Source organism: Mandrillus leucophaeus, unplaced genomic scaffold (assembly GCF_000951045.1).
Source record: "Mandrillus leucophaeus isolate KB7577 unplaced genomic scaffold, Mleu.le_1.0 Scaffold1287, whole genome shotgun sequence".
NCBI lineage: Eukaryota > Metazoa > Chordata > Mammalia > Primates > Cercopithecidae > Mandrillus > Mandrillus leucophaeus.
Genome location: NW_012101240.1, coordinates 419,947 through 434,323, shown reverse-complemented (window position 1 = coordinate 434,323; position 14,377 = coordinate 419,947). Strand labels below are relative to the sequence as shown.

Genomic DNA, 14,377 nt, shown 5'->3' with positions numbered 1-14,377 from the left:
GGCTTTTTTTGTTACTTTGAGGAAGTTTATTTTGATTTTTTATTTTTGCCAGGAGTGGTAGGGCATACAGAAACAGTGACTGATATTAATACATTATTTCCCTTTATTCTCTTGATAATTGTATGGATTAAGTAAAAATCTTACCGCTATAGGTGCAGTTGAGGAAGCAGTTAAGGAAAATGTTTGTATGCAGTGAATCCTGGATCCTTACCTGTGGTTGTTGTCATGGCATTCCAGTCTGTGCCTCAAAAGCATCTGAAGCAGTGGTTCTCAAAGTGTGTCATGCATTCATATCACCTGGTCATTTGCTAGAAATGCAAGTTCATAGGCCCCACCCCAGTCCCAGTGAATCAGAAACTCTGGGGCTGGGGCCCAGCAATCTAGGTTTTGATAAGTCTTAGAATATTCACATGTCCACTGAAGTTTGACAGCCACTGACCTAGAGAGCTTTGGAAAGGGTGACCATCTGCATTTTTAACAAGCTCTTCCCTTAGTGTAATAGTTTCATGTTGCTGCTATAACACTTTTCACAAATGGAGTGGCTTAAGACAACACAAATGAGGCCAGGCGCGGTGGCTCATGCCTGTAATCATGGCGGTTTGGGAGGCTGAGGTGGGTAGGTCGCTTGAGCTAAGGAGTTCAAGACCAGCCTAGGCAGTATGGTGAAACCCCATCTCTGCAAAAAATACAAAAAAAAATTAGCCAGGCATTGTGGTGCATGCTTATAGTTCCACCTCCTTGGGGACAGGAGAATCACTTGAACCCAGGAGGTTGAGGCTGCAATGAGCTGAGATTTCACCGCTGCACTCCAGCAGCCTGGGTGACAAAGTGAGACTATTTCAAACACACACACACACACACACACACACACACACAGAGAGAGATGTATTCTCTTACAGTTCTGGAGTCCACAAATCCAAAATGAGTCTTACAGGGCTAAAATTAAAGTGTCTGTCGGGCTGGTTCCTCTGTTAAAATCCATTTCCTTGCCTTTTTCAGTTTTCTGAACCTGTAGAACCATGAGCTAAATAAGCCTCTTTTCTTTATAAATTACCCTGTCTCCGGTATTCTATTATAGAAGCAGAAAACAGACTAAGAAAACTGTTGTGCTTGTAAGAGATTGGGACACGGACACATAGAGAGGGAAGACCATGTGAAGACACGTGGAGAACGCTGCCATCTCCAAGCCAAGGAGACTGACCTTAGAAGAAACCAATCCCAATCTCACCTTAATGTTGGACTTCTAGCCTCCAGAACTGTGAGGAGATAAGTTTCTGTTGCTTATGGGGAAAACCCATTTCCTTGCCTTTTTCAGCTTCTGGAGACACCAGGACTTCTTGGCCCATGGCCCCACATCATGTCCCCTTTTCTCTCCCTCTGCTTCTATCATTATATCACTTTCTTCCTCATTTGACCTTCTTGCCTCCTTGTGATATCATTTAGGTCCCACCCAGATAATCTAGTATAATCTCCCCATCTCAAGATCCTGGATTTAATCATATTTGAGGCAGGTTCTGGGAATTAGGATGTAGCTAGGATCTCTTTGGGGCAGGGGCATTATTCAGCTTACCACACTCAGCCCACGTTTTAGAAATTTATGGTCTAGGCCCTAGAGCAGGTTGTTCAGTTCTGAGGGCACTTTAGAACCACCTGCAGAGCTTTAAAAACAAACTACGCCTTGCCCAGCTAATCAGAATCCCTGGGGCCTGGGCTTTGGTATTGAAAGCAGGAGAGGGGGAACGTCCTAGTGTCCAGCAGCTGGCTCAGGAGAGTGGATGGGTCCCACTGTTGTTCCACAAGCATAGGAGAGCTCTAACAAATACAGTATGCATTAGGGAAAATCCTCCTCTGAAAATATCTGGCCATTTCAGCAGGTGAAGTGTGTCTTCAAGAGGGTGTCTGCCCTTTAGACTGGTATCTGTACTTTACAAGGGGCATTTGGTCAAATAAAAACCATGGATGTTTTGAGCCCTTGGGTCGTCCAAGCTTATCCGACTAAAATATAGAGTCACTGTATTCGCTAGGACTGCTATAACAAAGCGCTACAGACTGGGTAGCTTACGCAGCAGAAGCATTATCTCCTCACAGCTCTGGAGGTTAGAAGTCCAAGATCAAGGTGAGATCAAGGTGGATTTCTTGTAAGGTCAGTCTCCTTGGCTTGTAGATGGCAATGTTCTCCATTTGTCTTCACAGGGTCTTCCCTCTGTATGTGTTTATATCTCAATCTCTTATATGGACAACAGTTTTCTTAGTCTGTTTTCTGTTGCTGTAACAGAATACCTGAGACAGGGTAATTTATAAAGAAAAGAGGTTTATGTAAAAGAAATGAAAGGGAGACCAGGGAGATAGGAAAAGGAAACACAAAAAAGAGAGAGACAAACTTGGCTTCATAACAACCCACTCTTACTGGAACTAATCCAACCCAATGAGAGCAAGAACACCCTCCCCTGGGACTGCATTCATCCCTTAATGGGGGCAGATTATTACCGCGGCTTATGACTCAAACTCCTCTTAAAGGTATTACCTCCCAGCATCACTGTATTTGGGGAACAAGCCTCAACATGAGTTTTGAAGATGACCACATTCAAACCATAGCATGAGCTATACTGTATTAGGGCCCATCCCAGTGACCTCATTTGATCTGAATTACGTCTTTAAAAACTGCAAATACAGTCACATTCTGAGGTACTGAGAGTTGGAACTTCAACATATGAACTTAGGGGAGACACAGTTCCATCCATAACCATTGCCTACAAGGGTGGCCTACAGAGGGGATATCTTTTCTGAGATGAAGCCCCCAGCTATCCCTGTGGACCCTATTGCAGGTTTTTAACAGTCCTCCCAGCCTGAGACAGTTGGTTGCTCCCTCCCATACAGCTAGGCTTCGGGATTTTGCAAGGCCCTGACAGGCCTCAAAGCCGTGTCAGCCTAATAATGAGGGCTTCTGTCTGCTGTGCTTGCCAAAATTGTTATGGCAACCAGATCTGAAGGACTGCAATGCTCAGATCGGGCTGTGCCAGCTCCGGCTGTGGCTCACTTACCTCATCATAAGCTTGAGGCACTCAGAGGGAGCCCATCTCCCTGTCATGAGCTGGTCTCAAATGCTTGGGGTCATGGTATTTTGAGAATGCCATTATCGAGTGCTGGGTTCCTTACGGCAGTGCGCCCAGGCCTCAAAGTGATGGTGAATGGTTTCTGGGACGAAGAAGGGTTGGTAAAATCTCTTGTAGCCAGGTACTAGTGGAAATAGACACAGAGTAGGGGCTAGTATGCACCCTTTCCACATTGCTGGAAGTAACCGTTCTGAGCAGGTGAGCTGGTATTTGGATAAATGCTTTCACAGTCCAAAGTCAGACCCTTGGATTGATTTGCTCTTGAACAAAATTTTTTTTTTCACTATGAAAATGCTTTCTTTGGGGTGTCTTTAGAACATGTGATGTCAAGACACAAAGAACAGCAAGTGCACATACAGTAAGACATGGCTGTCATAGAACAGATTGTGTGTGAATAAAGGGTTCACATCACTTCCACCCTTTACACAGTAGCAGAAGGCTTTAGGCCACCTACTTCTTCCTTGGCTCACTCAAACTCTTCTTCCTCCTCATCCGTGGCCTCCTGCTACTGCTGGTATTCAGACACCCGGTCGTTCATGTTGCTCTCAGCCTCAGTGAATTCCATCTCGTCCATGCCCTCGCCCGTGTACCAGTACAGGAAAGCTTTGCACCGAAACACACCTGTGAACTGCTCTGAGATGGACTTGATCAGATCCTAAATAGCAGTGTTGTTGCCAGTGAAGGTGGCAGACATCTTTAGCCCCCAGGGTGGGAAGTCCATACAGCTGTTTTTATATCTTGGGGGATCCAACCAACAAAGTAGCTGCTGTCATGTTTTGGGCATTAAGCATTTGCCTGTCCACCTCCTTCATGGACATGTGACCCCTGAATATGGCAGCCGCCATTAGGTAGCAGCCATGGCAGAGGTTGCAGGCAGCCATCATGTTCTTGGCATCAAACATCTGCCAGGTGGGCTCATGCACCATCAGGGCCTGGTACTGCTGGTTGTCCTGGCTGGTCAGCAGGGCGAAACCAAACATGAAGTGCAAGTGGGGGAATAGGACCATGTTCACGGCCAGCTTCTGCAAGTCAGCATTGAGTTGGCCAGGGAAGTGCAGACAGATGGTGACCCCACTCATGGTTGCAGACACCAGGTGGTTCAAGTCACTGTAGGTAGGTGTAGGCAGCTTTAGGGTTCTGAAGCAGATGTCATAGAGAGCTTTATTATCAATGCAGAAAGTCTAGTTTTGAGAAGTTTGGTTTGATGGTCAGTCAGTGGAAAAGTGTGGCATGAGCCACTAGCTTTTAAAATCTTTCAAGGACCTTGATTGACTCCATATTTCAGAACTCTATCTTGTGTAATAAAGAAGTCCTGGCTGGGCAGAAATTCCATCTCAGGTCTTGAACACATTTCTTACACAGTCTAGAATTAACTGAACTGGGGACTGACGCTTCCGGCCCAGGAGGCCTGGCAGGGTCTTGTCATTGTTTCCTGAGCGTGGATGAAGTCATTGAGAGTTTTCCTCCCCTCTGAGACGATTCACTCAGATACCTGGAGTCACTGTTTCTGTGCTTGTTCTGTGACCTTCGTCATGAACTTGACCTCTCTGAGCATGTTGCCTCATAACATGGAGACCAAAAAAACTTTTCTAATAAGGTGTAATGTTATGAAGGACTCCAGGGGATATTGGGAGAGGGCAGATCATAGTGGTTAAGCTTGAAAGACCTGGATTTCTATCCCAGCTTTGCTCCTTATGATTTGCTCTTTGATGTTTTTAGTTTTTATGCTTCTCTTTCTTCGTTTGTTAAATGGGTAGCATTCTATAGGGCCCATCTTATGGTCGTGATGATGAAATAAGGTGAGACCACTGAATCACTTAGCACAGTGCCTATAACATGTAAGTCCACAGACACAGTTACTTTATTACTAAGGCAGTATTGAGTTGACACAAACTTAGAGACTCTAGGGAATGTAGATAGCATTGGGCCATCAGTGCTTGGGTACTTCATCCCAGTTGTACTTTGCTGTGGAGCCAGCAGGTGGCGACATTGGCCACATCTTGGCCCTGCTGGCCTCCATCTTAGAGGTCCAGTTTCCTGGGATGGCGTGACTCAGTTGCTACGCTTGTCCCTGTATCCCTCGCACAATGTAGGTTTCCATAAACAACTGGACCTAGTTAAGTGAATGGATGGGCTTGCCAGCAGATCATTCCAGCGCAGTAGCCACTCTTGCTTTCATGTCCAGGGCTACTACACGTTCCTTGCTGAGGGCTGAGTTGCCAGCTACCTAGTGCAGAGTCATTATGCAGTCAGGTGGTGCAGACTGAAGCTTGGGGCTGCTGAGAGTGAGCTCAGGGGCTCTGAATTTCAGCAGGACACCTGGTTAGCATTTCTCAACAACTGCTACAATGCTGGGCAAGTTCACGTAAACTCGGAGGGTGGCTCCAAACAAAGCCCAACTTGATTTGTGTATTTGATCCCGAGCATCCAGTGTTGAATCCAGAATCTGAGATGCCATGGCTCAGGGAACACCCAGAGACAGCCAGGTCAAAGTAGTGATAAGTTAAAATCTAGTAACTGAATCCCAGGAAGTTGGCCGAGAGTAATTTCAGAGTCAGCAGTTCATATCTGTGTCCCAGGTGAGGATGGGAGCTGGATGGTTTCTTAGCTTCCTCATGACCTGTGGTGCTTCAGAGGTCCATGGAATGAAGGATAAGTTGGAGAAGCCAGGCTAAGGAAGGGTTGGGATTTCCTAAAACAGTATGAATTTTTGTTATTTTCTGTTGAAGTGCCGTTATTTAAATTTATTGACTTAAGTGAACACTTCTGTTGATTTGAAAGCTATTATACTGGTTACCCTTTAACAATAATGTTAAGTTCATTGACATAAAGTACGTTAACCTGTTGTGGTTTTAATAATATACCTCCACAAGATGGCGCCAACATCAAAACCTGGCTTTGCCACTTAAGGAAATTGTGGTGGACAGTCACAAATTATGTAACCATGTCACGGGAAACAGGCAGAGTTCTTCAGTAAAAACTTCACTAAATTGTCCTTATCTTCTTGTTTGTTTTTTGTTGTTGTTGCTTTTGTTTTTTTGTTGTTTTTTTCAGGAAACTGAGGCAGAAAGGTAACCATTTTTTTACGTGTTGATAGGACTCAACTTGTGTAACCTGACCTGAAAATTATTTAATTCAGATGTTCACTGAATTCTTAACTCTGGAATTTTTTCTTGAGGCCTAATTTATTTAGTTACCCAAGTGACAATAGATTTAAAGCTTTTCATTGAAAAACAACAATGATCAGGTCACTTCGCATTAATTAGGTTTCTATAAAGTTAGCCTGGCACTATTTACTTTGTCCTTTAGGAAGTACCAGCTCAAGGAAATTTCCCTAATGATTTGTTACTTAATTTTTAGTTTTAACAGTTTAGTTAGTATTTATTTATTTTTATAATTGTTCTTGTTTCTGTTTCTTAATCATCAAATTATATCAACTCTCAGGTTTCTTTAACTCAGACAAGGACTTTCAAGATAATCTCTGAAAAATGCAATACAATTCATGAACTTAAAAAAAACTTATAACTACCTTTTGAATTACTTATTTATGTTTACATAAATGTATTTACTGAGTAGTATACATGAGTATCCTATATGTATATCTACAATATGTAAATACGAATTTGCATACATATATGAATGATTGTTTTCATAAATGTGTATGCGGGTAACTTTTCATGCTATTTCAGTCTCCTCTGTCTGCATTCTCTCCTAGCTCTGTGATTCTAATGGCGTGGGAAAGATAATCTCTCATTTCTTTATCAAATAGAACAGTGAGGAGAAATCACTACCAAATGGAATACCTAATATTTTATATCGCAGCAGTCTTCTGGACATTCTTTACTCTGTAGTCCATTTGACAGAGAAACAAAATTGATTAGAAGGTACTTTCCACTACCATATTTGCCTACTTTTAGGTTTGACTTTCTAACTTGAGTTGGTTAAAGTACCTGTCTGTGCTGACTTGTAATTTAGACAGTCAGAAGTAAATGTGATGTAGTCCAAAAAGGTATCCTACATTTTGGTTATTTCTAGACTATAGAAGGCCTTCAAATATTTGTTGGTTTTTATAGAAGGCGTTGAAATATTTGTGGATTGTTGTTCAGTAATTTTCAGATTTCAAAAAAATAGGGCTTGGCAGGAATGGAGAAGAGCATATGAATAAATGAATTTGCTTAGAATTTTATTTCTAATAAAAATTACCAAATACAATAATCTTCTCTGTCTTTTTCTCTCTTAGATTGGAATAATTGGTGGAACAGGCCTGGATGATCCAGAAATTTTAGAAGGAAGAACTGAAAAATATGTGGATACTCCATTTGGCAAGGTTAATATGTCCAATTAGTGGAGACATGTTAGTTTTTTCATTTCTCCTTGCTGGCTTGATTTTTAAATTAAAAAAAAAAAATTGCTTTTGTTTTGGCAGCCCAGGGCTGTCTGCTCACAGCAGAGAGGGCCAGAAGTTCTGCTGTTGGGTTCCATCAGCTGAGAAGGTATCTGACGGATGCCTCAGACTTTGATGTTTTGAGAAAATGGCTACTGGATATGTACATCACTTCTCAAATTCTGTTGCTAGAAATCGGATACTCATTTCAGACCACAGACTCATTCCAGACTGTACTTTTCAAATCTACATTCAAATCACCTAATATGGGGCCAGTAGGTCACACCACACTAATTAGGGGACAGGCCGATGACTAATAGGATGAATTATTATGAAGTGGCATTTGAGTGAAAAGAACTGTTTTGGGGAATGAGAACATACCTCATGTTAGTTGAATGCATAACTGAGCTAGAAATAAAACGTTCCTCCTTTTATAGGAGAGGTTGCTTGTTCTCCAATCCCGTGTCACTTAGCCTATGCCCGGGTGAGGGTGTCTGCATTCTCCTAATTTCATATTGCTACGTCCTCTGGTCCTTCTGTAAGATCTCTCTATCTGACTGTCCCAACCAAACCCTCCTTTTCAGCTAAATTCTTAGGTTGACCTTGCGTGCTCCCAGTCCTGCAGTCATCTTGGTTCATTTTCTTAAACCCCTTGGTTCTAAGGGTCTTTCCAGCCTTTGTTACCTCAAGTCATTTCCAGGATCATCTTAGACCTGGTTAACACAAGCAGACATTTCCAGTGCTGAGTTCTTAGTGTCATGACAGTGACTTCTTGTCCTTTCTGCCTTTCACCCTCATACCTGTTCTTGAACCTGCCCAATAATCTTGACACATCTAAGTTTGACCAGTCTACCATCATAGTCCCCTGGGGTACTCGTTACGAATAGATCTAACTAAATGGTACCTACACAGGTACTCATGGTAACCTTGAGTCCTGTGAATCTGTGCTTGCAAGAGGGATCAATAAGTGATTGATTAAATGATTATATTGATGATCAGATCTTGCCTCTTCTCTAAGTTGTATCCTCAGACTCTTCGGATTCCATGAGTACTGTTGTGGTTGAATAATTTTAATTTACATACCTGTTTTTAAATCACTGAATTAATTGACATTTTTTCATTGCATGCAGCCATCTGATGCCTTAATTTTGGGGAAGATAAAAAATGTTGATTGCGTCCTTCTTGCAAGGTATGGTATTTTAAGCTTTTTGGATGTTACTACTAAAGGATAATTTAAACTTAAATTCTGGAAAGAGTAAAGATACAGGTATGAGTTTTTATATGTTGACAGAATCAGAACATCTTAGTAACCTTTATTTACAATGTTTCATTTTTGGTTAAGTTATATTGACTTAGGAGATCAAAGATCTCATGCCCTTGCCCCTTAGATTGGGAAAGTAGATCAGATGACTAAAATCAAAGCTCTGATTTTAGTTCTAAATGCAAGAAGAAATGTTTTGTTCATTTTTTCCCCTTTCTTACAAAGATAAAGAAAGACAATCCATCATTAATGACCTCTTGCTAGTAGTAGTTATATATCTGTGAAGAGTGGGCTTAGGGCTTCTGAAGTGGGTTACTTGTGTCTGTGCTGTTGTTTCCTTAAGGAGGCTGGTGCTGCTCCATATTACAGAGGAGGCCAAGTCATTTTTATCCCATTGTTAGAAATTAGTCAAGATATATGTATGAGTTCTCTACTGTTGTGTAACAAATTACTACAAATTTAGCAGCTTAAAAGAGCATACATGATCTCCTGGTTCCTGTTGGTCAGAAGTCTGGCACAGCTTAGCAGGTCCTCTGCTTGCGGTTGCACAAGGCCCCACAAGGCATATTCAAGGGCTGAGTTCCCATCTGGAGCTTGAGGTCCTTGTTCAAGCTCATGTGGTTGTAGGAGAATTCACTTCCTAGAAGTTACAGGGCAGAGGCCTTTGGCTCCTAGAGGTGGTTCACATTCCGTCGTGTGGCCTGCTCCACAGGCTGTTCATTTGGCAGCAGCTTGCTGCTTGCTATTAGGGTATGGCAAAGGTGCTAGAAGTCACCTCCATGGCTAGGCTGTACCTTGCAAGCATGCAGGAGGCCAGTAGGAGAATCTCACGTGCATGCTTGCAAGGTAGAGCCTAATCATGGGAGTGACTTATAGCCCATTTGCCATTTTCTAATGGCCGGATGCAAGTCCCAGGTTCACTGACACTTTATACAGAGCATGACAATGGGAACCACACTACGCTCTGTCTGCCAGTCTACATTTTTGAAACAGAAGTGGCTTCTCAGAATCCAGGGAACCTAAATTTTAGTTTTAGTTGGTCACTGGAGTGGGTTCTAGGAGACCCCCTGTGTTAGTCTGTGGTCATTGCTAGAGAATCACTTAATTTTTTCTGGACTCTAGGAGAAAACAGTTGGTGGTGTGTTCATCACGGGTTGACGATTTCTTCTGTCCTTCCTTAGGCATGGAAGGCAGCACACCATCATGCCTTCAAAGGTCAACTACCAGGCGAACATCTGGGCTTTGAAGGAAGAGGGCTGTACACATGTCATAGTGACCACAGCCTGTGGCTCCTTGAGGGAGGAGATTCAGCCCGGTGATATTGTCATTATTGATCAATTCATTGACAGGTAAGCAGTCATACAAAATGCTTTAGGCTATTGTAGCTTGTAGCTGGTCATTTCCAGCTCAAATGGACGATGTTTGGGAACCAGCAGGGAAACCGGGAGGGCAGGGCCACAGACTTTCTTGCCATTTTTTTTTTTTTTTTTTTTTTTTTTTTTGGGCGGGAGGACAGAGCCTCACTCATCACCCAGGCTGGAGTGCAATGGCATGAACTCGGCTCACTGCAACCTCCGCCTCCCAGGTTCAAGCAATTCTTCTGTCTTAGCCTCCCCAGTAGCTGGGACTACAGGCGCCTGCCATAATGCCCAGCTAATTTTTGTGTTTTTAGTAGAGATGGAGTTTCACCATATTGGTCAGGCTGGTCTTGAACTCCTGACCTCAGGAAATCACTTACCTCGACCTCCCAAAGTGCAAAGTGCTGGGATTACAGGCATGAGCCACCGCACCCAGCCTGCTTTAAGCTTTTCATTGTGGGTTTTTGTTTTTGAATTTTAATTGACAAATGATAAATGTATATATGAGGTATAACATTATGTTTTGATACATGTATACATTGTACAATGATTAGCAAAGCTAATTAACATATTACCCCACATATCATCTTTGGTGCTGAGAACATTTGATTTTTACTTTAACAATTTTGAAATACATAATACGTTGTCATTAGTTATAATCACCCTGCAGTATAATCTCAAAAACTTATTCCTCCTATCTAACTAAAATTTTGTGCTTTGATCAACATCTCCCAAAACCCCAGCCCCTGGTAACCTTTCTACTCTTTACTTCCATGAGTTTGACTTAGTTAGATTCCACATATACGTGAGATCATGCAGTATTTGTCTTTCTGTGAATGGTTTATTTCACTTAACATAATGTCCTGCAGGTTCACCCATGTTGTGGCAATTGACAGAATTGCCTTCTCTTTTAAGGCTAAATGGTATTTCGTTGTGTATATAGACCACCTCTTCTTTATCTGTCCATCTGTTGTTGGACATTTATGATGCTTCCATGTCTTGGCTATTGTGAATAATGCTGCAGGGACCATAGAAGGGCTGATGTCTTTCTTGACATAAAATTTCATTTCCTTATACACCCTGAGATGGGATTGTTGGATCATGTGGTAGTTGATGTTTTTAGTTTTTTGGGGAATTTTAGTAATGGCTCTATTTATATTCCTACCAGCAGTATACAAAGGTTCTGTTTTTGTCACATCCTCATCAACACTTACTATGTTTTGTCTTTTCGATAAAGGTCATTTGTGGCCTGGCACAGTGGTTCACAACTGTAATCCTAGCACTTCGAGAGGTTGAAGCAAGAGGATAGCTTGAGCCCAGGAGTTTGAAACCAGCTTGGGCAACATAATGGGACCTTGTCTCTATAAAAAATAAAACAAAAATTAGCCAGGTGTGTTGGTATGCACCTGTTGTCCCAGCTACTTAGGAGACTGAGGTGGGCGGATCGCTTGAGCCTGGGAGGTCAAGGCTAGAATGATTCATGAATGCACCACTGCACTCCAGCCTGGATGACAGCAAAAAAAAAGCCATTCAAACAGGTGTGAGGTGATACCTTATTGTGGTTTTTATTTGCATTTTCCTAATGACTAGTGATGTTGAGCATTTTTCATACAGCTGTTGTCCATTTATGTGTCTTCTTTTGAGGAATGTCTATTCAAGTCCTTTGCCTACTTTTTTAATCAGGTTGTGTTTTTGGAACTTTCTTTCAGTTAGTTTCCTTACGTGGTGCCAAAAAGGTTGGGGGCCGCTGTACTAGGGCCACCCCCTCCCCTATTCCTAGTAGAAATAATTGCCTCTCAAAATGCTCTGGATGAAGACAGGAGCCTCCTGGGCTGGGTGGAGAGTGGGGAGTAGCACAGAGTTAAATCATTTGGGGATCCTTCCACAGTCCCCCATCCAGTCACCCTGCCTACCACCTCAGTCCATGCTGCTCCTCCCGTCAGTTATCTCTGAGCTTACGGCACTCACAGCCCTCTCCTAGAGCTTCTGCTGTGGGAGAGAGGGTTGTCCAGTCCAGGCCACTGTGTCTTCTGCCTTTCAGGGATTCATTATAATTTCTGGTCCATCAGAAGCATTCTTGGTTGTTTCCTGACGGAATGAAACTGTTTTGAAATTGCCCATCCCGTTGGTCAGAAATGGTTGAATATCAGCAGTTTCATGTGGTTCAACCTAATAAATAATGGGTTTAGACTAAAGTGGTTACATGTCTCTCACCCTGAGTTATGTCCTTATCATGTATTTATACCTGACACTATATATTTATGACCTGTTTCCCTCTAGAATATAAGCCATGTGAGATAAGAGGCCCTGTCTGCCCTGTTTGCACCATATCACCAACGCCCACAGTTCCTAGCCCATCTTTGCTCTGTCAGTATTTTTTGAGGGCTTGAACATAGTCATTTGAATAGAGGGATAGGCTGGAGTTTGTATTTTGGAAACATCTTGATCATAATCTCAATGGCTGTCAACGTCCATGTGTTTGGAGGTAATAGTTTAAGAAAATGATTATAATATGATTGCTAAATAGAGCAGAATACAAAACTCCATATTCAGGATGATCCAGATTTATGAAATATTACAGACGATACTGTAAAGTCCGAATTGGGCACTGAGCCTTGGGTTAATTTGTTAGTTAAATGATATAACTATATGCTGTTGCATTTCCCAGATCTTTTACTCACATACTGGCTCTTTCAAGAAAGCAGTTGGGTCAGAAGATGGAGACTAGAAAGAGAACAGGTATTGCCATCAGATCTGGTTTCATTCTGTCTTAGCGCATCTTGGCCAGGTAACCTTAAGATCTTCTAGTATTTTTCTGTTTATGAGACATATGGATAACCTGCCTTCTTAATGTTTCCTTGGAAGTTCAAAGTCTCTAACAAGTGCCTTTTGTGGGATCTTGCATGTGTTAACCTTCTGAATAACTGAGTGCCATTATTGAGAGTGTGGGCGGACTGGCTGGAGGGTCCACTAGTTGATACTACTTTACAACAGCAGGAGAAAAGAATCTGTTAAAAGAAGGATCCCTGGTAGGGCGCGGTGGCTCACGCCTGTAATCCCAACATTTTGGGGAGGCTGAGGCAGGCAGATCACCTGAGGTCAGGAGTTCATCAACATGGTGAAACCCCGTCTTTACTAAAAATACAAAAAAAAATTAGCCAGGTGTGGTGGTGAGCACCTATAATCCCAGCTACTCGGGAGCCTGAGGCAGGAGAATCGCTTGAACCTGGGAGGGAGAGGTTACAGTGAGCCGAGATTACTCCATTGCACTCCAGCCTAGGCAACAAGAGTGAAACTCCATCTCAAAAAAAAAGAAGGATCCCTAAGAGAATATAATTTAGCATGAAATCTCAATTTTTACATTGATTACTTATTTGCAGTGATAACGTTTTGAATATATTAGGTTAGACAAGATTTTAAAGTTAATTTTACCTGTTTCTCTTTTACTTTTTCAGTGACCACTAGACATTTTTAAATTACGTAGGTGGCTAACATCATATTGCTGTTGGATGCATCTTTTAAGTGCTACTGCCTTTGATTGAGCTGAGTGGGTTCCAGTTAACCAGGCTTGAGCACGTATATGATTCATTATGTGTTTGAACATCTTATAGCAGAAGAGAATCAGAACTTTTTGCCTTGTGGGTAATGCCCTCTATGTGTTTTACTGATAGCACATTTCTTAGTAAAGTGAATCTTGGTGTGTTGAGACAGGCATCTCCTACCTCCACTTGCTGATGGCATCAGATACAAATAGCTACAGGCTGTGCCATTTTTAGCCTGGGGTTTCCCAGAGTCATACCCACAGCCTCAACTTGTTTAACAGAATTGTAACATCCTGTAAAGCCACCCGGTGGATTATAGATTCCAGGGCAGCTGGGGCAGGAGCATTGAATCAGGAGGTTTCATCTTGACTCTGTTTGGCCCTGGGCAAATCACTTTACCCACTGCATGTTGGTTATTTCTTCCAAATGGAGGGCTGAATTGTACCATCTCTCTCTCTCTCTCTCTCTCTCTCTCTCTCTCTCTCTCACATTCACTCTTTTGTGTGTGTGTGTGTGTTTTGGTTTTTTTGTTTTTTGTTTTTTGGTTTTTTTTGAGACAGTCCCACTCTGTCGCCCAGGCTAGACTGCAGTGATGCAATCTCAGCTCACTGCAACCTCGCCTCCTGGGTTCAAGCAATTCTCATGCCTCAACCTCCTGAGTAGCTGGGATTACAGGTATACACTACCATACCTGGCTAATTTTTGTACTTTTAGTAGGG

General features: G+C 42.4%; 1 protein-coding gene across 6 annotated transcripts in view; it reads left to right on the top strand.

The window, feature by feature from the left end:
• The window catches only part of MTAP (methylthioadenosine phosphorylase), a 119,106-nt gene that overhangs the window by 7,150 nt on the left and 97,579 nt on the right, over positions 1-14,377 (top strand). For all 6 annotated transcript variants that reach the window (XM_011972327.1, XM_011972323.1, XM_011972326.1 and 3 more), the window contains exons 2-4: positions 7,354-7,440; positions 8,628-8,686; positions 9,940-10,107. In XM_011972327.1, the coding sequence (XP_011827717.1) occupies positions 7,354-7,440; positions 8,628-8,686; positions 9,940-10,107 (314 nt within the window). The remainder of the gene's footprint in view (positions 1-7,353; positions 7,441-8,627; positions 8,687-9,939; positions 10,108-14,377) is intronic.